This window comes from Perca fluviatilis, chromosome 1 (assembly GCF_010015445.1).
Source record: "Perca fluviatilis chromosome 1, GENO_Pfluv_1.0, whole genome shotgun sequence".
NCBI classification, from domain to species: domain Eukaryota; kingdom Metazoa; phylum Chordata; class Actinopteri; order Perciformes; family Percidae; genus Perca; species Perca fluviatilis.
This window is the reverse complement of record NC_053112.1, coordinates 24931840-24958751: the sequence shown is the minus strand read 5'-3', so window position 1 is coordinate 24958751 and position 26912 is coordinate 24931840. Positions and strand designations below refer to the sequence as shown.

General features: G+C 39.7%; 2 protein-coding genes across 15 annotated transcripts in view; one reads left to right on the top strand and one right to left on the bottom strand.

The window, feature by feature from the left end:
• The window catches only part of kdm4c (lysine (K)-specific demethylase 4C), a 32371-nt gene extending 27030 nt beyond the window's left edge, over positions 1-5341 (bottom strand). For 12 of the 13 annotated variants that reach the window (XM_039802621.1, XM_039802657.1, XM_039802666.1 and 9 more), the window contains exons 1-3: positions 2990-3133; positions 2435-2610; positions 925-1039 (exon numbers count right to left, since the gene is read on the bottom strand). In XM_039802621.1, the coding sequence (XP_039658555.1) occupies positions 925-1039; positions 2435-2610; positions 2990-3133 (435 nt within the window). Of the gene's footprint in view, positions 1-924; positions 1040-2434; positions 2611-2989; positions 3157-5095 lie in introns of those variants that run through there. The other variant, XM_039802612.1, reaches the window with a different exon arrangement.
• ecpas (Ecm29 proteasome adaptor and scaffold) lies at positions 484-26276 on the top strand. Of its 2 annotated transcripts, XM_039802591.1 has the most exons (50): positions 484-506; positions 1453-1528; positions 9210-9340; positions 9644-9760; positions 10137-10255; positions 10483-10632; positions 10745-10922; positions 11190-11329; positions 11635-11713; positions 11802-11921; positions 12058-12143; positions 12242-12317; positions 12407-12456; positions 12558-12624; positions 12729-12851; positions 12966-13069; positions 13302-13425; positions 13533-13613; positions 13751-13958; positions 14467-14558; positions 14781-14915; positions 15020-15191; positions 15471-15643; positions 16199-16300; positions 16642-16765; positions 17386-17531; positions 18048-18102; positions 18273-18387; positions 18534-18602; positions 18735-18852; positions 18969-19136; positions 19284-19363; positions 19726-19831; positions 20057-20104; positions 20203-20321; positions 20602-20752; positions 20867-20932; positions 21108-21197; positions 21369-21435; positions 21526-21617; positions 21719-21785; positions 21917-22114; positions 22317-22528; positions 22634-22677; positions 22803-22995; positions 23105-23255; positions 24440-24545; positions 24688-24776; positions 24865-24936; positions 25306-26276. In XM_039802591.1, exons 2-50 carry the CDS (start codon positions 1504-1506, stop codon positions 25443-25445), a joined length of 5538 nt encoding a protein of 1845 aa, XP_039658525.1. In that variant the 5' UTR covers positions 484-506; positions 1453-1503; the 3' UTR covers positions 25446-26276. The 2 variants fall into 2 exon arrangements, with proteins under 2 accessions (XP_039658525.1, XP_039658536.1); XM_039802602.1 differs by lacking the exons at positions 484-506; positions 1453-1528 and adding an exon at positions 8332-8417 and having other exon boundaries at positions 25306-25445.
• Positions 26277-26912: the final 636 nt, after the last annotated feature.

Genomic DNA, 26912 nt, shown 5'->3' with positions numbered 1-26912 from the left:
GGTTGGGGCAAAGAACAAGTGATACATTTAATGTATGTTTTTATTTTCATTGCAAAACCCAACCTAAAGCCACATTGCAAGAGTCAGGTCAAATAAGTTAATCTAAAACTCCAAAGTTATTTCCACTATTTCTTCTCCTAATGGCAGAACCCATTAAAGCGCCCATATTATGCTCATTTTCAGGTTCATAACTGTATTTTAAGGTTGTACCAGAATAGGTTTACATGGTTTAATTTTCAAAAAACACCATATTGTTGTTGTACTGCACAGCTCTCTCTCACTGCTGTAGATTCTCTTTTCACCTGGTTTCTGTTTTAGCTACAGAGTGAGACCTCTTTTCATCTTCTGTACTATCTTTGATTGCACTCGCACATGCTTAGTAGTAGTTCAGAAGTAGATCATGTCAGCTAGCTAACTCTAGAGACAGTAAAAGAAAGCCTGTTTCTCTAACTTTGGTCAGTTACAAGGCAGGATTAGCTGGGAGACTTCTAAATGAGGGCGCACATGTAAGTAGTTCTTTTGTAGATTATGGTGAACTTGTGTGTGTTGTAGCAGTGCTTTGCTATTGAGAACGACGTAGCATACTAGCGTTAGCATTAGCGTTAGCATGCTAATGCTAACGGTTAGCATGCTAACGAGCTAACGGTTGTGGTTAGCCAGCTCATTTCGGACTGTGACGTCACAGTCCGAGGCCAATTTTGAACAGCTCACTAGGAGACTGAAGGCAGGACACATTCAGAAACTGTATCTCACTCAAAACAGCATGGGTGGATTTTTTTCAAAGTTTGTATGTGTGTGGAAGCACCAGAGACACAAAAGAACACCCCAAATCCCAGAAAAAGTGATTTTTTCATAATATGGGCACTTTAAGAAAACACTGAACCTGTGATGAAAGAAACAAAAAGAGAAAGCAAAGTCACCTACCTCATCATAGAGGCTACCACTAACATCCGCACCATATATAGGGGAGACAAAAGTGAGGTTCTTCCAATATTTCCTCTCAAGATCTTCATAGTTCAAGTAGCGAGGTGTACAGTACCTGTGGAAAAGAATCACATTACATTTGGTACAGTGAAATGGCCATCTGTATATCCTTACACTAAAAACCTTAGCACATACCAGAAAAAGTTTATAACCTTCTTTAGCAACATCGCCCTAGCACTTTTAAACCACTCATGCTACTCAATCTACAATCAAATGTGGAATTAAGAAAACTGAAGCTGTGGAAATTAAATTAACCATGGTTTTAACTGCTATTCATTTCCTTTTACCAATTTCTCGCTCTTTTTTTTTTCATTAGTTTATTTAAGTTTAGCAATAAGATACAATATATATTCATAAAAAGCTAGTTTTTTTTTCTTCATTTAGGGCAAATAAGTCAGCAACACCCACAATACAACTCAACTCCCTAGATATAATGTACATATTTATTTCTTGACTTTCATTTTATAGGCTGTTGGCTGTCGGAAACCGACTATCCAGGATCATGAATCAAAATCAAACATGCACCGATATATTGATACGGTTGGTAAGTATCTCTCTATTTCTAATAGCCAGTTTGCCAGGTTACCAATCATCTTCTAGAGGTTAGTCTGTATTCTAAGAATATATTTGTTCAACATAGTAAATTGTGTAATATATCAGTCACATACCCTGTGGACAAAAATAAGGTATTACTCTGGCAGCACCAGAATGTAATGTCTATGTGAATGTTATAGGGCTGTACCCAACTCAGGTTTTTGTCAGTCGAATTGGATTCGGCTGTTCAACACGAATATTCAACTTTTTAATTTGAACCAGCATGAAGCAAGACGGCCCACACTTTTATTAACTCCAAAATGAAAACAGCAGCACATAATGCCACAGCTTTACTTCATCCGTTTTTACCCTTCACAATAATAGCCCAACTTAAATTCACTCAGAGCAATTTGCTAAGAGGCAACTAAATTAAACAGCTTACACGACACTATCAACATTAGAGATCAAACAAAACAGAGTATATCGTATTAAGTTGCTGTGAGCTGTAAATTCACACTTCTAGGCAGAAGGCAGAAGATAACATTATCTCAGAGCCTGACTTGGCAAAGCCTCTCTTCCTCTGGGCAGCTGCCTCTGTCTCACTCAGACCCTGGGACCAGTTCCGCAGCTGCCTGTACCTTCCGCTGACATTTTCACCGAGCAGACGGGATGACTTAATGTAGTGGAATGATTTTAACCCGGAGAGCAGCGTGAACGCATGGAGCGCTCACTCTGACTCACAAGACAAAACAAAAAACAACTGCTCAAATTGAAGAATCTCAGTCGACTGAGGGGTCACTGACTGCTGATTTGAATATTGGACTTTAAGGGGGCAGCCCTAGAATGTAAGCACTTTCCCTCCCAACTTATATAATCATTAAGGCACTGAAAACACTGAATTAACTCTAATACTCACATGTCACTGTTGGCTAATCGCCTGAACTCCTGCACGCTAAGAGGCTTCTTCTGGATGTTGTATTGAGTGAAGAGCCCTGATTGGCCAGCCATCATCTGCTGGATGGGAGCATCAATCATTAGATCATCTATGTCGTCATAGGTACGACGGGGCTTCCAGCCTTTAGGAGGAATCACCTGAGGGACAAAGAGAAGAGGGAAGGATTGCAGTTGAAAACAAAACAGAAATAGAGTTCCTAGTACAAATAGTTCACTCTGATCAGCATTTCATCATTTAGAATCAGCAGTAGTTAACCCACTGTGTCCAAAGGGGCCACTATCCAGCTACTCATGTATTTAAATATGTCACACTGTATGTCTTTAATTTCTTCTCTCGTCTTTCTTTTTTGACTGACTAAAACTGTCTTCAGTACAAAATTATGAATAATCAGCTTCTGCAACTGCCATCCAACGGTAGGCCCACGAGAGAGGAAACTAACACACTAACCTAGTGGACATAATGAAGTCCATCACTCACAGAATCTTTGTCCGAGTCAAGATTGAAAACACTGCGTACCTTAGCCAGGCCTGCGCGGTGTGCACCCTGAGACTCCATATACACCAGGTACTGGTTGAAGTCCTTGAACTCCTCCATGGTGGGCCTGAAGGTCATAATCTTGCAGGTGGGGTTTGCAGGGGTGTACACCTCTGCTCCCGCCATCCTGCCGCCTCACCAGATATAACCTGGAAAAAGAAAAAAGAAACAACTAAAAATGTGCTCCAACGTCAACTTATATTTTATAATTGGCTTTTAAAATTGTAATGGTGACAGATATTGACTATGGTAAAAATATATTTATTACTTTGTTAGCTATGAGGGGAGAAACATACTGTAGTCTATTCTGAAAAATTAACAGTGTAAAACCTAACAAGCAAACTACAGAATCTGCTAAATCTATTTAGAAAGTGCTGAATAGATGTTGTATATACCATCATATATATTTTAACTGTCCAGGTGGAAATACATCTCAAAAGTAATTAATTTTTGTTTGTTTAAATTGTCAAAGTATTGTAAACTTGATGATTAATCTGATGTTCATATTAACACAATGTTGTCATATTATCCATTTTCTTCTTTTGATTTTGCTACATTGTTTAATTAATTCTACTGATCAGAGCGTTTTTGGTAGTTGCCAATTCTTTTTGGTTGTTGAGTGTATTTATAGCCGAAATAAAGCCAAGTTAATAACAAAAAATTAGGTCAGTACCATTTCACACTGAGGCACAAGTCCAGCATTTTCTAACTACTTCTAAATCAGCTATTTCACCTTACATTTTTGCAAACTAGCGTAAGTGTTAATTTACAGGGAAGTGTATTTCTTAAATTTTTTCTTGTCTAATACCTTAGTACAAAATATTACAAAATGTACGACATTAAATGTAATTTACAGGTATTGTCTAGAAGGCAGTTTGTTTGTGTGACGGTGACAGGTTCACCACTAGATGGAGGTAGAGATTCAACAAATGTCGATTTGGTCCTTTGATCCTTTCTGATGCCAACAACCCTTTTCAGATTTTTGTCCCATCCACCCATCCCACTCCCAACTCTGACTTTACTATGCATTCAGACAAAGGATCACACTGCCCCGAGTGATGCTATTGTGATTTTCAACCTTATATTTCTGCATAACGCCAACGTTACTTCACTGCAGACCACATTATAATGGCGTGCGACCCGATTACATAACAAGCAATTACAAGCTGGAACAAGTTTTTGACAAAAGAAATCAGATAGCTACAGTGTTTAAGTACAATGTGTTTACAGCCTTACTCTGTGTTCAAATATTAAAACAATCATTTCAAAAGATGTATAACGTTAATCGGGTATATTCGGCCTATTATTAATTAAATCAAACCTGTTAAACCCCTGGGACAAATAATGTTAAATGTCGGCTGAATTGTGGTTTCGCTCTTAATCCTGCATGAGCGTCTGTAGCTTGGCTGAGCTTTGTTGTCTGCCAAGCCAGCTAACGTTAGCCCATATGACGTTAGCCAACTAGCCTACGTTTTGTTATGATGCAAAGTAATGGCTGAACAACTAGCCTGCTAGCTCAGCTGACTAGCTAACTTATATTTAGATGTTAGACACATTGGACACTCTTTGACTTGAAGTTGATAATGCATTCATGGGACCTGACTCGAAAGCGCTTGGAAATAGCAGTTGGGGAAGGAAAGCATAGCTAGCTAGCTATTAAGCTAACCAAGCTACCACATTAGCCAACTTCTTAGTGCACAAGTCAACGGGGTTTAAATGCCCCTCGCAAGGTGGCTGGCTGCAGATAGGCCCGTGGCTACTTCGCTCTGTGATTTTGTGTGATACAAATGAGTTAGCCTGATATTTATATACTGTATACATAATGTGTCGATATCATACATGTTTAGCAAAACACAGACTAATAATGACAAAGCACGCAGTGCGAGATGCCCATTGGCAAGAGCGTTTGCCAACTTATTTGGCTATCAACGCTAACGGTTAGCGTTAGCTGTTAATAGCTTGGCTACATCTCACAGGAGTCACAAAATGCACGCTGCTTTCTGATAAACTGGTTCAAAGCTAGCTGCCATGCACCATTTTTCGCCGTTATTTTACATGTCGTTTCTATAAAAGTGTATAGTATTTTACCTTAATTTAGAAAGACAGAGCCGTGTTGTTGTGTATCCCCTTCCTTGTTCGTCCAGCTGATTAACATGGCAGCTGCTGCAGCTGATTCTTGCGTTGAGATTAGAGGCCGCGTTCCAGACCGCCTCTACTTTAGCTCAGCTCAACTGTGTCAACGTGCTAACAGGCACGACCGTGATGAAGGACAGACCGTGTTGTGGGTCGACCTATCCATGCACTTTGAGATCTGCGAGTGAGCATGAGGGTCGACGAACTCGAACGCAGCCAATGTTGGTGGAAAGTGCACCTGCATCTCCAGCATTTAAATGTTATTAGACATATTCACACATATTATTATTATTTTTTTTTTACTCTGGTCTGTAAGAACACCTATTACATTTTAATTATGAGTTGAAATGACAAATAATCTTAAACTTGATTTTGGAGTTCATTATGCATTTGATCTATTAAAAAACTAATGTTATTTAAAGCATCATGAAAACAACTGAAAATTATCTAATAAAACACTTTCTATTAAGGTACAAGTTGTAACTAATTACTTATAATACCAATAACTTTCTATGTTTTATAGATCAACTTTTGGGTTGTCAGTTTGTGAAATATATTTCTTGTTTGTGCTTAATTTTTCTTTATGACACTTGCTATGTCTTCTTACCTCTCTTACACCAGGGGCCTGTTTCACAAAAGCAGAATATCTAAATCCAGGATAAGTGATAAAGCGAGGCTTGACCTAGTCTAATCTGTGCATCCTGGCTTGGTGCGTTTCACGAAGGCCAAGCCAGGCTGAGGAGGAGCGACTAGGTCGAGCCGGGCTGAAGTAATTCAGATAGATGCGCGTCCACGGCTTTCCTCAAAAGACCGCGAGGTCGATCACAGATTTACTGATGCAAAAAGGGAGAATACGTATTGTACATACTTTATACAGAGTGAGCAGCAGCTTCTTGTGGAAGTATGATGACGTGAAACACATGATTTGTATAAAAAGAAAAGAAACACGGCCGCTGTAATGAAACAGCGAGAAAAAGCGCAGCAGACGATCACGGACCGACTGAATGCAGCCTAAACATAACTAACCACTGCTCTGAATTGAAACCGTCATAATCATACCATTCAAGGATTAGGCTACTAATCATTTTCACAAATTAACAGTTGTACTCTTTGCCTTGAAATTTACCATCAAGATCAATTTTCTACAACGCTAAAATATGATGCGTAAATATCTCTTTCTACTCTTTTCTTCCTCCCTCTCTTTTTTTTTTTTTTTCTCTCTCTCTCTCTCTCTCTCTCTCTCTCTTATGGGCTAAAAATATAAATTTCCGTAAGTCATATTAACTTCCACTGCTCGCTTTTAATGCAAAGTGTAGCATACAACTGTTCGTTTTTGCAAATGACAGTGACTCATTGAATGGTTTCAGTTAAGAGCAGTAGTTCATAAATGGATATTTTTAGACTAGCATTCAGTGGTCCGCTATTATCTGCCACGCTTTTTCTCGCATTTTTTTTAATTTTTATAGAGGACGAGTTTCTTTCTCTACATATTATATGCCTTGCTCCCTCATATACTGTATGGACATAGAAAATAAAGACACTGAAGAAATTGGACTAAAATCTAGAAACTATAAAGATAATTAAGTGATAAATTCCATGCACACTGTAAACATGAATGGAACAGAGTATATTCATCAGTTATTTCCCCAAATACAAGGTCAAAAACCATTGAGTTGTCCTCTACCTGTTGTTATATGAATGTACAGTAGCCTACATCACTAGATAGTTACTGGTCCAGTGAACTAAGACTATCATTTGGGAGGATTGTACAATAAGAATATGTTCTTAAAATTGTTCAATCCTCCCAAATTATAGTCCCAGTTTACTGGACAACACAATAGTGTGCTAAGAATTCCAAATACAGTGCACATGAAAGAGGAATAAACATGATCCTTATTGTTAAAGAATAATAAAAAATAAATTCTCAACTAAAATAATTCAAGGTGCATTGGTCAACTATAGAAATGTACAGCATTGTATATATTGCCCTTAGTAACAGACTTCATTTGAAACACATTTGAAATGTTATCAGCCTTTTCTAATCATCTCAAAAACTGCCATAATATATTCATCAAACTTCTAACAACAATATGAACATCAGTCTTCATACAGCAATATAACAGTAACAATGACTGTCACATGAATAATTATAAAAAATAATGGTCACAATTTTAACTAATAACTTTTCTTAAATGAACAGCAATATGCTGTATTTTAATCCAGGCTGATAATAACAATAGGGTAAAACCAGTGCTGGGTGAACAGAAAGGTTCCAGGATTAAATAAATCCTGGCTGTTAGCCTGGTCAGGAGCAGGCTAGCTGCACAGAATAAATCTCCATGGTGATTTATGTTTGCTTCTTGTTAGAAACGCAGAGCATAAATTGATGTTTGGATAACTGGGAAATATACACAATATTTGCAAATCTAAATGTTCAAAAAAAATTATTAAGAATGTTTCATGTAAAGATCTATGGAAAAGACAATTCCTGGTCTCAGTTATTGTTAACAACTTATCTCTCTATAAAGTTGGAAAAAAAGATCATTAGAAAGACCCTTCCAATGGGCTGTTTGATCTCTGACTTTTTGGAACATCCACTTATTAAAATCGAATTAACATTTACAACTGCAAACTTGAATTGTTTTAAGAACACTTTTTTTTACAACCTCACAACCCAAGTGTTGGTCATATTAATGGCTAAAGCTTAAAGTTTTATATTTTTTTTATCAGTAAAATCAAATAGGATAATAAGATCAGACTGTGTTGTAAGCATGTATTGCAGTGGCAAACGCCATTCACTAATCCTGGTCATGTGTAGCCTACATTATTGTGATATGTGATTTATGTTATGTGTGGGTGTATGGAGCCTATATTCAGGAGAAACAGTAGGCTACAATCACACATTGTGTTTTGAAGATAAGATAAAATAAAATTAGGAAGAAATGCATACTGTATAGATTAGAAGCATAATGGTAAATGTTTTTTTGTAATACATTATATGGACAAAAACTCTTCAGTACATACCAGAAAACAATAGAATACAGCAGCATAATATAAAATGATATGACATAATAAAGAAACATAAGATGGTGTGTTATTTTAGTGGTCATAAAGCCCATAAGCATGCATGCATGCCTGTAAATCAAAATTGTGATTTATGTCAGTGCTATTGATGTACGGGTGATGAAGGAGTGGCACTAGTGAGTGCAGTAACACTCAGTCAACTGTGTGGGTCGCTATTGATTTTCTGGAAACATGGCTGCCCAGGATGAACTCAGTAAGTTTCTCTCTGCGTTATTGGTGATTAATATCTCTTAAAATGTTGTATTCGTGGCTGTCAAAATTAAGTGAACAACAGGCAAGCGTCATTCTAACGATTGGGATGTTTTTTAAGCCACGATAAAGCTTCTGTCATTTAAAAGTTGGTGCAGGAACGATAGTTAGCTACTCAGCTATATTGCTAGCTAGAATGCTAACGTCAGGAGGCCGTTTGCCCAGTCATGGTCAAAATGAAACAGTCCCGTATGCTATTAATATACTTTCATTAATCAAACCTTTAGGGGTAGATTTACAACTTGACTGTTTAGAGCATTTAGGGTTAATTGCGCAGAGTGTCAGTGGGTGTGTAAAGCCAGAGGTGTGGCGTCAAATTGAAATGAAACGCGTTGATAGTCTGTCAGTGGTTGTAGCTAGCTGGTTGGTGAACCATGCTAAGAGAAAGACGGCAGGGCTGGGTGATGGTTGCACCAACTCAGCAGCTGACAGGACGAGCTTTTCAGCCAGACTGGGACTGTCTGTTTTTAGTTCACCATTTTAATTTTGTGTAAGAGTTATTTTACTCCCTCTGTTCTGTTTGAAGGTGCGGTTTCGCATATGGTTGCATGCAAACAATGGGCTGTAACGACGCTTCCATATTTGAATGGAAAGCTGTTGCCAAATTAGGCTAATTGTAGCAGAGGTATTGCTTTTAAACTGGTCCCATGTTGAGTGTTTATTCTTGGGGTGTGACGAATACCAACCAGGCAATGAGACATAAGAGTTGATCATTGTGTTAAATGTGTTTTGACAGATCAACTGGAACGTGTGTTCCTACGCCTGGGCCATGCAGAAACAGATGAACAGCTACAGGACATTATCTCCAAGTTCCTACCCCCTGTGCTCCTCAAACTCTCCAGCGTTCAGGAGGGTGTACGAAAGAAAGTAAGAGGCGTGTTTATCTGTGCCTAAAGACATGCCAATTACACATGAGTATGTGCACTAGCTACACTTTGAAAAATTAAAATAAATTGTAGTTTAATGCCATCAGAACCTCCCCCTCAAATATTGGCTTTTGTTTTTAACCAATACTTAAGATAAACCAATAAAACCTATATAGCTACAGAGTAGACTCACTTACTCCTGATGCAAAGATGCTTGTAATGAGCTTGGATCTTTCTTTTTAAGTGTTGATTTATGCATTTGTTAATCAAACAACCAAATTACTTTCTGTTCCTCCTCTGCTAGGTAATGGAGTTGTTGGTCCACTTGAACAAGAGGATAAAAAGCCGACCTAAGATTCAGCTACCAGTAGAAACTTTGCTGGTACAGTACCAAGATCCCGCAGCCGCCTCCTTTGTGACGGTAAGAATACAATTTTACAATGTAGTTCATATGAAGCCAGACATTTAATATACATTTATAATACAATCAAACAATCAAAATTGTAGGTACGTGCAATCCATATTAAGAGTATAGCGCAAAAAGCGCGTAATTTGATTTCTGGTAAATTTAGTTACATTAACTTATAACGTATTTGCCTTTCTGCCTTTGGATTTTACCACCTTTAGTTTTAATACCATATAATACAAATTGTAGATTCTGGTGTCACTGATGTAGATTGTATGCCAGTGCAACATTTGGAATCTTAATATTTAAGTAGTAATCAGAAACCAATTTGGTTTTAATTTTGTTTAAGTAGTGATGTGCAACTTGATTGTTTAATCAATGTATTTTGTAGAATTTCACCATCATCTACATCAAAATGGGCTACCCACGTCTGGAGGTGGGAAAACAGTGCGAGCTGGCCCCCACCCTTCTCACTGCCATGGAAGGCAAGCCACAGCCGCAGCAGGACAGGTGAGGGGACACATACGCTCACACACATTAGGATGCACAAAGCATATTCACTGTTATCATAATACCAGCTTTAAACAACCATGTTTTTTTAGATACACTGGAGTTTTGTTCTTGATTGGCACATGAATAAAGTTAAACACAGACACTGCCTCAGTCCTCTTTATATGGGGCTGACCCTATCCATTCCTTATTGGACTATAATTTCGCTTTGCTCTTTCTTCTCCTAGCCTGATGCACCTGCTGATCCCTACTCTTTACCATATGAAGTATCCTGCAGACACCTCCAAGATTGTTTTTCCTTTTAACTTAACTGAGAGGCCAAAGACCGTGCAGCTGCTGCTGGAGTTCATGTTGGATGTTTTACTGATGCCTTACGGGTAAGTTTATGCTGTATGGTTTGGGTATTGTAAGGTTGTATGGGTCTCAGAATTGCCTAACCCTGAACATTTAAACAAGAATGTTGACTTGTACTCTTTCCGGCTCCTTTAGGTTTGTGCTGAATGAATCCCCGACTCGCCCTGCTCCCTCCTCCTCCCAGGGAAGTTCTGCAGAAGGGACAGTGGCTGCAGGTGGCCAGGGTCTCCCCCAGCCTCCCCCAGGGATGAGTGTCTATGCTGCCAAGAGGGTGATTGGAGAAACCCAGTGGAGCGCTGAGCAGCTAGAGCAGGTACAATAACGGAGCTGGAGGATGAGTTGTGGCTATATTTTTGGCAGTTTGGCCAGGTTATATGTTTTTGTATGCTTTCTTGACAAAGCATGACTCTATCCCAAAATTTGGAACCTCACTCAATTTAAAATCTCTAAAATTGTTCTAAAGACAGCTGATTCCAAAAAGCAGTCAGATAATAGATGTGTTTGGATTACGTCTGAACCCCTGTATTTTAAGGGCTGCATAATGAGTGTAATTCATTCATTGAGTATTTGGTTTCAACAGTGTAAGCTGGGCATAGTAAAGTTCATGGAGGCAAAGCAAGTCCCAGAAGTGGAGACAGTGGTGCACCTGGTGGTGGCGTCAAGCGACACCCGACACAGCGTGGCCACTGCAGCTGATCTGGAGCTGAAGAGCAAACAGAGGTAGGTGAAGGACCTTTAATCATCTCTGGTTCACATGTGCTTTACAGAGCATCACGTCATGTACTCGGTAATCTTTCTTCTAACTCAGTAAATGATACAATAAATTATCAAATAATTAGGCTGTTGTGCTTCAAATTCACAAGCTAAAACCATTACTGTTTAAATGATTGATTCTTTACCAATAACTTTTTCTTTTAAGTTTAACAAGATTGAAAGGCTGGCATCGATATCCATCAGAAAGAAATGCTGAAAGTACAAACTTTTATTCATATCATTGGTTGTGTCCTTGTTCTGTTGTCTTCCAGCATCATCGATTGGAACAATCCTCTAATTATCAACAAGATGTATAAGGTGTATCTGGGGGATGTTCCTCTTAAAACAAAGGTTTGTAAACTCAACATTTACTTTGCAAGTTAACCTGTGAGTTTAAAAAAAAAAAAAAGTATAAAATACTGTTTTGTATGTGCATTAGGGAGGCAATGTGAAGCAAGAGCTGAAACACGAACCAGTAAGCACAAGAGTCAAACTAAAGATCCTGCCACATCTTCTGCGGTCACGCCTAGCCGCAGAGTGCTTTCCAGCTAACATCCAGGTAGGCTCTTTGTCCATGCTTGTGGGTACATTTGTGTATGCTCAATTTTCAAAGTAAGTCTGTTGGTAGGCTAAATCATTTTCAAGGAAATGCTCCAGTGTGTGTGGTACAATCATTCCTTTCCTTTCCTCTGTAGGTTGTGTACGATGGTCTGTTTGGAGCCAACACCAACAACAAACTTCTGTCTCTCACCTTGCAGTTTGTCCATCACATCTGCATGGTGTAAGAAAAGTGTACTTTTTCTAGATACTCATGTTACATTTCTCAAGTGTGGCTGTTTTTTGCACTTGAATAATATTTGGGCTTGTTGTGTTTTTTAGATGTCCTGACACTAATAAACCTTTGGGACTAATGCTGCTTAATGGTCTCACCAAACTCATCAATGAATACAAGGAGGTAAAACTACAAGTGACAACACATTTAAATTGCAATGTCTGCATTATGGTTTAATTTCATATATACCTACTAAACATTTGTTCTTGCAGGATCCAAAGTTACTAAGTGTTGCCTACTCTGCTGTTGGAAAGCTGTCAAGGTATAATGAAAAAAAATGCCCCTTTTTTCCTTAAACATTGCTAGCTTGGCGTGGCATTTTAGAATTAAAAAATATTCTATATTTTATATCCTCTCCTCTAGCCGCATGCCACAGCTGTTTACTAAGGATATTGCACTTGTACAGCAGTTTTTTGAGTCCATGTGCAAGGTAAGTGAAAGATCTCTCAAAAATCTGACATTAAAATATATATACATTAAAAGAAAACATGGTGTCTGAAATTGATATTTCCAAAATTCTGTCATGTTCTTTAGGAGGAGGCTGATGTCCGTCTTGCCATTCAGGAAGCTTTGTCTATGATGGTCGGTGCTTATGCCAACCTACAGGGGGCACTGCTGAACCTAATGGAGGCCCTGGTGGCTGCATATATTGGAAAGGTGAGTCTACATGGGCAAAATGGGTATTTGGTTTATGAATACCATTAATGTTGATTAGTTTAGTAAGTAGGCATGAGGCAAATCAAGAACTCTTGTTTATTCTTTTTGTGGCAGCCGGAGGTGCAAGTTCGCCAGGTCGCCATGAAGTTTGCCAGCACAGTGTTTGGACCTGATCATGTGCCATCAAGATACCTGCTGCTGTTGGCAGCTGGAGACCCGTAAGTCCCAAAATACACAAAAAGCTTCTCATAATGGTAATCTAATCGCAACACGAATGCACTATCAGCAATTTAGTAAGTCATGAAAGCACTTTCTTTTTTTTTTAATATCATATACACAATAAGATACAAGTAAGATGGGAGATGATTAACGCTAAAATTAGGGTGTTAATGGTTTATTTTACTGAGTGGTGCAGAAGATTAAACAAGCTGTTTTTTTTCCTGTGTTTAGGAGGGAGGAGGTGTCTGGGGAGGCCAAGAAGGTGCTGAGAACTTTTCCTACCAAGGCATCGGAGAAGGAGGGACCAAAGCCAATGCCCTCCTTTCCTGACATGGTGGCCTATGTCCAGGAGAAGGTGAGGCTCTGTGCTTATTTTTCATTCTCTCTGAGACAATACACCCAGGTTACACCCATTTTTGCTAAAAGAAGTAATGAATTGTTGTTTTATCTTGTCATTATCAGGCGGCTCAGAGGATCAAGACTCCAGCTAAGTACATTGTTGGGACCTCCACTATTCCTTTCAACCCATCTGCGTTTGGGGAGGTGACTATAAATTGGTTATCAGCCTGTGACAGCCATAAAATGTAACCGGGGATGGGTTTGCAAATTCAGTTTGTATCTTTGGGGACGTAAGTTGAGTTTTTTTGCGGCAGACACCTCATTTTTCCCTGTCTTCCTAGATCGTGCTTTACCTGAGGATGTGTTTAGCACACAGCGCCGGGGTCACACCCATGTCCACACGCCTGGCAGACATGCAGGATGATGCACCAGCCATCGGACGCTACGTCCACACACTGCTGTCCTCTGAGTCTCAGTCAAAGGGTGCTGAGGCAAACCCTGTTCATATCTACATGGATCTGCTGCAGCAGCTGCTGTCTGCTGTGGGGGGTGAGAGATGTTAACCTGCTCTTTCCTTAGGGCCATGATACTGTGGGTTCAAGTCAGTTTTCTATTGTTATTAAGGGTTTCATAGAACGTTTAACCCTTGTGTTGTCCTTCGGGTCACCGGGACCTGTCCAGTTTATTTGACGTTTTGTATTGGACTGGCGTTGAGCTTCGTGGTCCCCGCCAATACAAAACGTCAAATAAACTGGACGGGTCCTGGTGACGCGAAGGACAACACAAGGGTTAAGATGAATTTTAAGTATTACAAGTAGCTTATATTAATCAAACTTGAGTCTGAATTGGGTCATGAGTTAAGTTCAACGTAGTGGTACACAAAGCGTTGGTTTTGTTATTTATTGAACCTATTATAAGTAATATATTTAGTTATATTGTTTATATATTCATCTGTATGGTGTGGTATTGTAAAAAAGAAACAAGTGTGTATAGATGGATAATCATTGTTAGGAACAAAATGTGTTATTTATTGCACTTTCATTATTAATCTCAACAGGAATCACAGTTATGTACTGTCTACTGGAGATGGTGTCTGTCTGCCCAGACAAACTGGCTCCTAGATTTATTGATAAAATTGACTGGATTAAAGTGAGTATTTCATTTCTCCATGTGTTTATTTAAATGTAGGATGGAGGCAGTTCTACATTGAGATTTATTGTGCTCTAATTTATTAGTGAGACAAATATCAGCACCATTAAACAATAAGTCCAATCACTTAGCTGTCCTGTGATATTGTAAAACCATGAGCCGAATTCACATTTCTCCACTGTCAGTGTATTCAGCTGTAACAACAGATGTTTTCACCTCCAGAGTCTGATGAACACAAATAAGGAGGACATGCGGGAGCTCGCAGCCCAACTCTATGCTGTGGTGGTTTCCACCATGACTGGCAATGAGCTGCAGGCGGCCGTGCACAATCTGCTCAAAATCACCAAAGACAACCATGTATGCCACTTTGTCTCTTCAGGGGCACTTGAACATTTATTTTTTTATATTTTAAAAGTGTGTGTTTTTATTTTGTGTAAATGTTATGTTTTGTTGAACCACAGAGTCCTGAGAGTCAGCATGGCGCCATCTTGGCTCTCGGTTACATGGTGGGAAGGTATATGAGCAAAAAGAAAGCAGTCACCTCTGGGGACTCTACACACGACATGGAGCAGCAAATGAGCATCACCTCACAAGGAGATGATGAACTTGTTGCCATGGCCACCAAGACAATTGGTATGTAATTATTTTTTTTAAACCATTTCCTGCAGTTTAGGCTTCATTTAATGAAGCTGTTAGAGTACATACATTATACATTGATGTTAAAATGTATTTGCCTAGATTGTGGTGAGGAGATGTAAAGAAAATAGTTTTATCTCCTAACAAAACATTTTTTTAATTTGCCCTTAAACTTTTGTGAACAAATTTATTTTATATTCAGTCTTAATAGGTTAATCCACTCAGTATGGGTTCATCATTGTGTGTGTCCGTGTGTGTGTGTGTCTGTCCATCCAGGTTCATTCCTAGACAGCAGTATTGCACTTCTGGCTGTAGCAGCGTGTACAGCTCTGGGAGAAATAGGCCGTAATGGCACCCTGCTGATCCCTGCAGATGGGGTGGGCTTCACCAAACTTTCAGTTGTGGAAAACCTGCTGGCTCGCATCCCTTCTGGCAAGGAAAGCACAAAGGTAACTAGGGGTGGGAATCACCACAGGCCTCACGATACGATATCATCACGATATTTATGTCACGATACGATATTATTGCTATTTTAAACATATTGCAATATCCTGCGATATATCACAATTTATTAACTTTTTTCCAACTTCAAATTTTTCCAAATTTCAAATTATGTCCCCAAAAGGAAACTTTGTCAACATCTGTTTTATCTAATAGATACATTTCTCTGTTTGTTCATCTCACTTAAATTTTATTGCTACAAAATGGGATTGTCAAGCAGACAAACTGACCAAGACATATATAATAATAATATATCGATACTTGGCGTCTGTGTATCGATACAGTATTGCCACGAAAAATATTGCGATACTATGCTGTATCGATTTTTTTCCCCCACCCTTAAAGGTAACCAGCGAATACACAAAAGGAAGTTGTTGCTGTGATATTTTGTTTAGTGAGGACACATGTGCATCTGATCTTCAGCTGAAAGATTTGTGACTCCTATTATCTTTATTTCAATTATCTCATTTGTATCTGACCGTCTGTTAATGTACGTGGTCCAGATGAAGGAGCGATCAATCCAGACTTTGGGTTACCTACCTGTGGGAGATGGAGACTTCCCTCACCAGAAGAAGCTGCTGCAGGGTCTCATGGACTCTGTAGAGGTATGAAATATACTGACTGGCAGTACTATTAGCAATGCAGAGCTTTACAAAGACGCCAACAAAAGCAGTTAGAGTTAACGGATTGTTTGGGAATGTTGGTGTTAGTAGGCACAATGTTTTCTGATTGAGAAAAAACACAAATATTATATACTATAATAGTATTTTTGCATTGTTAGGTAAGAGGTCTCAAGCTGATGTATCAAACCTTCAATTATTGGCAGAAGTGGGGATTTTTGCACCCACAAATTATTAACATTCATTAACATGGTCCACCTTCGAAGCTGTTCAGGGGGCTCATTAGTGGAAACATCGCTCACATTTTTCCCTTTTTCTTTCTTAAGGCCAAACAGGTGGAGCTACAGTTTGCAGTTGGCGAGGCTATAACCAGTGTTGCAATAGGCACCAGCTCTGGAGCTGCCAGAGACCCATGGACCTGCACCGAGGACCAATACACCCCTCCACACAGTAAGTCCTTTTCAGTTGTAGTAGTTGAATTTTAGTATGTTTGTCAATTCTGTAAACACAACATCTATTGCATGTCTGTCATTCCAGGGAGGATGCCTCCTCAGTTGCTCTTTCTGAGGTTTCTTCCATTTTTGTTTGGCTTTAGTTTTTTTTTTTTTTAATCAAGGTCGACGTATGCTGAACCGATTAGAAATCTGTGATATTGGGCTATATAAATAAAATAAAATTGACTTGATTTGTAATTCTTTGTACAGGTTTGTATATTTTGGAGTGAAACTGACCTGCATCATGAGTAGTAATATATTAGGTAATTTCTCAAGCTATGTTCACACAAATTGGATTGATTTGGTTGTCAAGTACGTATTAATGCTGATTGTTCACATTGCAATTTTTTTTTTTTAAGGGGTCAGATTTGTCAGACCGTCTCTTGCATAATGACAGGGTTAAAAGGATAAAAGACATTTATCATTTCTGTCTAGCAGCTCTGCATTGCTAGTAATCTGATGTGTGAACAATTAAGTTGGCCTGAGCATATATTTACATACAATGGTATGTACATTTTATCTAAATATTCATTTTTGCCCCTTAACAACATTTCCACTATCTCCTTTTTCTGTTAGATGTGAAAAATAATGATGTGGTTCCTTGGGTCCTCAATGCCGTCCTGGCCAGGTATATTCCCAGCCAGAACCCCCATGTCCGACAGGCAGCCTGCATATGGCTGCTTTCCCTGGTCAGGAAACTCAGCCAACACAAGGAAATCATGGTGTGTGTATTGTACAACCATATACCTCCTGAATCTAAAGATGAACAGGGTTACAGTTCAAAGAAGGAACTCTGATAACCAAGAGAGTGATCATTTAACAGTAACTGCTAAGAAGAGTTTTAGTCCTTGTGAAATTGTGCGTTCACTTGTTTTTGATGTGTAATATCTAGAGTAAAGCGCTTTGCACACCAATCCTGCTATTTACATTTTGAAAATGTGAGATGTTAAAAGATGAATATGACCTTATATTTAAGCTATTAACTGTCCTCCATCATTTAATAGTTTTTGGAATGCTTTTCCTTATTTTTTTCCACATTCGTCACAGAAGGTGTTGTCTGTTAGGAAATACATAATCCTTTTTTTCTCCTCATGGGAAGAGTCATCAGTGCTTGAAGGCTACGTTTTTTTTTTTTTTGTAGCAAAGAATGACACACTTCAGACTTGGTCAGACTTGATCATGTCAAATCCCTTGTGTTTGTAATACATGAACACATCATTTTGCCTTTACTCCTACAGTCCCATTTGAAGGAGATTCAGGTGGCCTTCATCTCTGTTCTCTCAGACCCTGATGGTAAGAAAAGACTTCCGTCTAACCTGACTGTTGGATTGATCTGTTCATTATTGACACCAGCCAGTGCTTTTTAAATGTACCTTTGCAACATTGCAAAACAAACCATCACCCTTTGCTCTCTGTCCTTACCAATTCTTTATCCATCCTTTTTGTTTTCTTCTTTTATCTAGACTTGAGTCAGGATGTGGCGTCTAAAGGCCTGGGCCTCGTCTATGAGATGGGAGGAGAGGATGACCAGCAGGAACTGGTGTCTACCCTGGTGGAAACACTCATGACTGGCAAAAGGTGAGTGGATGGTTTAGTAAAGGAGGAAGGAATGAAAGAGAGAGTCAGTCACGAGAGGCTGTAGTGTCCCCTGCAGGGGAAAAGAAATAAGGTCAAAACTGTTTCAGTACATGAAGATATTGAGAAATTCTTATTTATCTTTGCAGAGTGAAACACACCGTTTCAGAAGATACAGAGGTGTTCCAAGGAGAAGGTTTGGGGAAAACACCTGATGGGTAAGTCGTATGTCACCACTGTTGGACCTTCTTTTTTGCTTTCCAAATGTAAATACTAAAAATTCTCCTTGTGTGGGATTTGTGTGCACAAATTGACTTTTGTCTCCCTCTTGTATTGATGGTGCCTGGCAGTCATGGCCTGACCACATATAAGGAGCTTTGCTCATTGGCCAGCGATCTGAATCAACCAGATCTCGTCTACAAGTTCATGAACCTAGCCAATCATCATGCCATGTGGAACTCCCGCAAGGTATCGTACATGCGTCATTCTCATCCTCATCTTTCCCATCCACCACATGTGCCACTTCTTCCTAACTATCTGGGGTTGTCTCACCCTTTCTTCCACCCGACCCCTTCTCCTTTCAGGGAGCAGCTTTTGGTTTCCACATGATCGCAGCCAAAGCCGGAGAGCAGCTGGCTCCATTTCTGCCCCAGCTTGTGCCCCGCCTGTACCGCTACCAGTTTGACCCCAACCTGAGCATTCGTCAGGCCATGACCAGCATCTGGGACGCCTTGGTCACTGATAAGACCCTGGTAGGAGTTTAGTCCTGTGCAACATCCACATGCACAAACCTATACATACTACATGCATGTACAAACAAATCGATGTAGACAAAGATGTAAAAGACTATTATCATAAGAAGTAATGTGAGCATGTTGGTTTGTTCTGATGTGTTTCAGGTTGATAAGTATCTTAAGGAGATCCTGCAGGATGTTCTTTCCAACTTGACCAGTAACACCTGGAGAGTGCGCGAGTCCAGGTACAATAACAACACACACACTAAACATCAAACTCCTAAAAATGAAGATTAGTAAGACTAATATTATCAATTTTATTTTGCCTGGTAATTGATCGTGTGAGGCTAAATGCTCCGTAATGCATTTCCCTTGTCTCGTCTTGGGTTTTCTTTCTTATGCAACCTAATTGTTATTGATATTTTCAAGCAAAGTGAGTGGGTTGAAATGGGCAACACTATATTTGCACAGGAACAGGGTCTAAGGTGTTACATTTTCATTTACATATTAGTATTGTAGTCTTAAGGTAAAGAAGCCTAAAAGCATATGCCACGATATTGTAAAAGTCACAGGAATTTTTTTTTTGATGAATTGGTTTTCCTTCCAGCTGCCTGGCCCTGAATGACCTGATTCGTGGCCGCCAAGCTGATGATCTCATTGATCACCTGGCAGAAATGTGGGAGACATTGTTCAGAGTCCTTGATGACATAAAGGTAAGCAGGAAATAATCACAATTACGGTTACTTTAATTCATCTAGAGCAACAGATGGCATTTGTATAATAGTTCTAACACATTGCAAAAAAACTATGGATTGACACACTACATGATGAATCATATAAGGCTATCATGAAGCATAGACATTACATACAGCAGAATGACTACAAACGCCTCAAAAGTAGCATTACATTATTGTGTAATGTGTCATCTTGCATTTCAGGAATCTGTAAGGAAAGCAGCAGACCTAACGCTGAAGACACTCAGTAAGGTAAAGCTGTTTGTTACAATATTAGCCTGAATGTACATCTTTGTAATTGTTTGCCTGTACACGTGCATGTAAAAATGTCTGTCTCACAATCTGTCCAGGTGTGTACTCGTATGTGTGAGTCTACAGGCTCTGCAGCGCAGCGAACAGTGGCGGTACTGTTACCTACTCTGCTGGAAAAAGGCATCATTAGCAATGTCTCAGAGGTCCGCTCACTAAGGTAACGTCTCCATCCATAAATGTGCTTTTGCTTTTCCTGTTTGACTCTGAAGTTACATATATGGAAGCAACTTATGCTGTATGTCTGTCTTTCAAATACAAAGTACAAAATTAACATTGTAGTGGTGGGGGTAGACAACAAACTGGGTGAGGATGTTTTTTGGATTATAACAGTTTAAAACTCATGGCTCTTTCAATTGCCACATAACCTGGTTGTAATTTTGTGCCATAGCATTGTCTGCCTTGTTCTCTCTGATCCAATCTATTATATTCCCTACCAGTATTCAGACTCTGGTGAAAGTAAGTAAGACGGCCGGTGCCAGACTAAAGCCTCATGCTGCCCGGTTGATCCCGGCCCTGCTGGAGGCCCTTAGCACCCTGGAGCCCCAGGTCCTCAACTACCTCAGTCTCAGAGCCACAGAGCAAGAAAAGGTAACCTCAGCCGTCTACTACATCTTCACCCAAAGTCTGGTAACCAAAGCCTTTAAGTTCTATCACAGGTTAGACTCCACATTGTCATGAGTTGTGCTCTCTCTGCCTCTCTAGACTGCCATGGACGCTGCCAGGCTAAGTGCTGCTAAGTCCTCTCCAATAATGGAGACAGTTAACATGGTAAGAAAAAAACAATTATTTAGTTGAACCTCAGTTACTAATTTCCTTGACCTTCTGGGGTTTTCAACCCAGTTTCAAGGTGTCGCAGGAAAGGAAGGTTTCTACTTGACAAAACATGACAAAAGCCACTGAGATCTGTTTTGTAAGGATCCGTCTTGTGTGTCCCTATCCTCAGTGTCTGCAGCACCTCGATGTTTCCGTGCTGGGAGAGCTGGTTCCCAGGCTCTGTGAGCTGCTCAAGAGCGGAGTAGGCTTGGGCACCAAGGTAGACACACATCTGTAGTCACTTATTATTAGATTATCTGAAAATGGTTGATGCTTTGATTGTCTTTTTTTAAATCCACCTGTTTGTCATTTATTGGCCTCTGTCTCCTTTATGTCATAAAGATAAAGTGCATCGAGTCAGCCTGTTTGTTTGTCTCTTTTTACCGCACAGGGTGGCTGTGCTAGTGTAATTGTTTCACTGACAGTGCAGTGCCCCCAGGACCTTACCCCATACTCAGGTAAAGCACAAGTATGCTCATTTGTTCCTGTAATGTGTTTACTGTTTGATGCAAGTGAACTAAAGACAAAGATGTCTTTGTTATTTCCAGGTAAACTGATGAGTGCCCTGTTGAATGGTATTCATGACAGAAGCACTGTGGTACAGAAAGCATTTGCCTTTGCTTTGGGACACTTGGTCAGGGTAAGCACCACTTCTGTTAAGCAATCTTGCTATATTAATTACACCATAGGTTGTTCTCAGTGACTCGGAAAGCATGTGTTGTATTTGTCTTTTTCCATCAGACCGCAAAAGATGGCAGTGTAGAGAAACTACTACTGAAGCTCAACAGCTGGTACTTGGAGAAAGAAGGTAAGACAGCAGAAAATCTACAAGTTTTGCTCAAAATGGAATGATTCTGTATGTGCATCAAACCAAACTGTAACTTTCATACTCTGTTCTCTTCTACTCTCTCTATTTTCTCAATTCTCTCTCGCTCCCAGAGCCAGTGTACAAGTCCTCATGTGCGTTGACCATGCACGCCATCAGCCACTACAGTCCTGATGTGCTGAAGGGCCATGCAGGAGTGGCTCTGCCACTGGCCTTCCTGGGTATGCACCAGGCTCCTGGTCCGGATGAGGAGAAAGGAGAGAGCCATGATGCCACGCTGTGGGCTGAGGTGTGGCAGGAGAATGTCCCAGGTGAGAAACACTCCTACAGTACAAAGTTGTATACAGTTAATGTTGTTTAGAAGAAATGAATGGCAAAAGACTTGGATATATAGATATGGTATTTTTTGGAATATTGGATTGGATATAAACTAAAAACACGGTCCAATCATAACATCTATATGTATTTTGTCATTGCAATAGCGTATTCTTCTAACTTTTCTTTTGATTCTAGGAAGCTTTGGAGGTATCAGACTCTACATGACAGAGCTGATCGCTATCACACAGAAGGCGCTGCTGTCCCAGTCCTGGAAGATGAAGGCTCAGGGTGCAGCTGCTATGGCAACCGTTGCCAAGGAACAGACAGGCTCATTGGTGGCACCACACCTTGGCATGGTGCTGACAGCTTTAATGCAGGGACTATCTGGACGCACATGGGCTGGCAAGGTAACGGCCGGTGATACAACCGCAGAACAAAAAAGTAAGATGGAGATTGTTGTGTTACAAAATGAATTATGATTTCATATTTATTTTTTTTTCTGTTTGTTTCAGGAGGAGCTATTGAAAGCAATTGGATCAGTAATCTCCAAATGCAGGTGAGACTCCTTGGACAACCTTTTTCCTATTAATGTTATTTGGAGGACAAAATTCATTCAGTTTATTTTTTTTTTATTTTTTTTTATATATACTTAATTGCTTCCATTATTCCTCTGGCTTTTAGCGCTGAGCTGAAGAAGCCTTGCGCAGGACAACCCACCATCTCTGAGGTGCTGGAGGTTGTGTTGAAGGAATGTCGTAAGGAGAGTCTGGTGTACAAAATGGCTGCTCTGCGCTGTGCTGGAGATGTGCTTCACAGCAGCCAGGAGGACCGTTTCAGCGACATGGCTGAGATCCTTTTTCCTCTGATCAAGAAGGTTAAATAACTTCTACTCATTTGACATCGCCCGTTTGTTATTATAACAACATCAACATTTTAACAAGCCTGTTTCACGGTGTTCAATCTATCTTCCTGATTCCCAACAGAACTGCCCAGAGAGCGGTGGTGCATCAATGAGGTCACGGGAGGATGATGATGATGATAGAGATGTGAAAGAGAAAGAGCTGCAGACAGAAGCTCTGCTCTGTGCTTTTGAGACTCTTGGAAAGTCTTGGCCCAGAAATGCACCGACTCAGGGTAAGATACAGACACAACTGGATACTAATTAACATTCCCACAACAAGATTATGCTGCAAGGTTTGAGGCTTAAAATAGTTTTAATTTCCTTTACCCTCTTCTTGAAGTTGAACACCCTGCTGGTCTTCCAGTCAGTGATCATGTGGCAGACCACACCTGCTCCCTTAAACATGACCCCACCCCAATTTGTGATGGTCCTCATGTACAACTAACTAACATACAGAATCAGACCCAAACCAAAGAATACTGTCCTTTACATTTTACAGTCCAAGCTAGTTTGATTTTGATCAGTTTGTTTCCTATAGCAAGTTTAAAGGACAATTCTGGCGCAAAACGAACCTAGGGGTTATTAACAGATGTGTACCCAAAGACAGTAGCTCCCAAGACGGCGGCCGCCTGTATACGAGAGCGACTGTCTTTATAATCTATCTTTTTAATAAATTGTCTGTACACTTACAAAGTTCTCAATGCTTCGGTTTACATGTAGGGACCCTCATTATGCTACCGTTGAAGTGTGGTGCTATTTTGAGCCTTGTTAGTGGTATAATAAGTGATTTGTTTTTACTTTCCCTGTGCCCCGAATACTAGCGTTGTAAGCTAATCAGCGGTCCGCGCTAGCTTGTTTCAAGCTACAAACACATTTGATTAGCATGAAAACATATCCCAGAGAACGACAGAGTGGGTACACATCTGTTAATAACCCATAGGTTCGTTTTGCACTGGAATTGTCCTTTTAAGTCGATTTGTAAATAATGTGTTTTGGTTTGTCAGAGATAAAATACATATTTATAACAGATATGTTGGCATTGTTATGATTGTTACATTCTCCCCATTTTCTATTGTATTGCACTTTTAGATGTGTGTATATTGATTATATGTTGTAGGCATATTTCCATTCTAGTACTTTTCACTAAAGATTACCAAAAATGGTAGTTTATTAAAACTTTTTTTTTTTGCCTTAGTTATTCACTAAATAGGACTGAGATTGTGTAAAAAGTGGCCAACCTATTGATTGAAGACAAGTGAGCAAGATTTAGACAAAAAATATGAGCTGCATTATAGCTCTCTGATACCAAGCCAATATTCAAGAGACTCAACTACATTTTCAGGGGCTCAAGCTCAGTGGCAGATCTAATTATTATAATATAGTTCTATATTGTTCTGAACATTGTGTCTGTCTGTAGCTCGTTTCCAGGTGGAGGTGTGCAGCCTCATGTGTGAGAAGCTCAAGCTAAGCACCTGGAGAGTCCAGCTCGGTGTTCTACAGTCCATGAAGGCATACTTCAAAGGGTAAGGACCAACCACACAAACATGTTCTTGTGATGTGTTCCCTGAAATGAACCCTGAATTAATCAAGCTGATCAAAGTGTGCTCACAGTGAACATTTCTAATCAACTATTGACTAATATACACGTGATGCTTTTCTCTGTAGGTTATTGCTGCTTGAGAAGGGAAGTGAAGACTTCAACGCATTGTCACAGATCCTCACAGAGACATGTGCTGCTCTCACTTACCCATTAGGTAAGGGCCTCCCAATTTCAGTCTACTTAGTATTATAGTCTAATACGCCGGCATTTTATCTCCATATTTGTGTTGTTTTTCTTTCCAGAAAACAAAAATTACTCCTCTGTGAGGACAGAGGCCTTGTCAGTTGTGGATCTGATTGTAAAGAGAACTGGAGGTAAGGATTTACTGCTACTGAGATTGTCGTAAAAATGTATTGCTCTTCAGTTGTAATTGGCAAGTAGAAATGTCAGCCAAGTTCCTCAGGGGTAGGGTTTCTCTTCTGGTTATTGGATGTGCAATATATTCTTACAATTTTAGGCAGTTTTATGGTAACTTGAATATGACATTTCTGCACACTTCTGTCACAATGTCAGAGTGCAAATGGTTTCCCTGTTCCTTGTAACAGCCTACCTGTTTTTACTTGTTTCCCTAACAACATGTGCATGTATATGAACACGCATATATACAGTATGTTTATGTACCGTGTGTATCACCAATTATTGATCCAAGTGTCACTGATGAAATATTCTTGTGATGCTAACAGAGAGCGAACAGTGGGACTGTGTGTCTGTGAAGAGCCGGGAGCAGCTGCAGCGCTCCCTGTCAACGCTGCAGTCAGATAGCAGACCTGACCTGAGGGATAAGGCCCAGGAGCTGCGCAGACACATCCAAAGCCAACCCTGAAAACACACACACACACACACACACACACACACACACACACACGACAGCTTGCACAGCTCACCAAGCCAGCCAGATACATGCAGTCACAAACAGAATACAACAAAATAGAGCATCAACTCCTCCTTTTTTTCCTTCTTTCAGTAAAACAAAACTCATCACACACTCCTGTGTCTGACCTAGTTGATGCAGATCTCTTCTCATTGCATTACTTATCCATATTACCTGTGAGCTTTAAAGCTGGCTCCACTCAAGCTGACTGACTGATTCACGTTTGTGGTTGACCAAGTGTGACCTTAAAAGCTTGAAGAGAGACTACAGTGACACAACTTGCTCTGAGTCTGAACTCAGTGACAGGTGTTGAAGGGCAGGGCTATTATTGTAACGTGTCAAGTTTTATTTGGTTCATTTAAATGGACAGTAACCTAATAATAATAATTATATAAACCATTGTGTTGGGTTTGTGGACGATGTATATCTATAGCCCCAAAATGGGGACTTTTACTACTGTCGTGGGTTTGCCTACTCATTATCACAATAACGCAACAGCACGGTTGACTAGTTGGCTCTCGTTCAAAGTTGCACTTTTCAGGAGTGTGGACACTTCCTCACTGTTTTACCACTGCTGCTGAGTAGTGGTAAAAGAGCTGAGGCATTGAAGATGTCTCCGTCTTCTGTTAGTGATCTTTCTCCTGTTGGCAAGGTGAATGAGTAAAACAGCCAATTTTGTGTCTTGAGAAAAAATGTAAAAAAAAAAACCTACTGTTAAGTTGAAAGTGATTCTATAGTTGTATGAATTTGTCCCTGATAAAATAAAACTACTTTGAGAATTTAGAAAAGTGGCTTTTTTGTCTTAGAACAAAATGATGGTTTTACATTTACAGTTTTAAGTCAAGCAAGTTAACATCACATTTCTTAGGGGCTTAAGAGGCTGTAATTCAAATGTATGATCACACATATTAATGAGACCACGAGTACTAGTTAAGTACATAAGTATACCGTAACAAAAGGCCAAACTTGCACGTAACAGTCGGCAAAGATAAAGTTACTAGGACAGCACTCCAATTTAATATTTGTATTTCCACACAATGGATGTTTGCAATGCATATAAAAAAATGCATACACCTCAGCTATGTTAAGTTAATCAAGGTTCTTTTTTCTTTTTTAAATTAAGGTTTATTTAACAACCAATCAAATGTTACATCACATTCAGGGTCCAAAATCAGCACCATCTACCAGCCAACTGCTGGTAAAATATGCAAGTGGCTAGTAGATTTGCTTCACTCACAAGAACAAAAACAATGGTTATGTATTGAGTGGCGTTTAACATTTAAACATTCACTTGACACTAGCCATTTGGCTGGTGGACAAAAAAAGTTAATTTTGGACCCTTATCACATTTAATTACAAGATCCAGCTGGAAATTACGGATAGTTGACATGAACCAAAGCAAACAATCCATAAATTTTA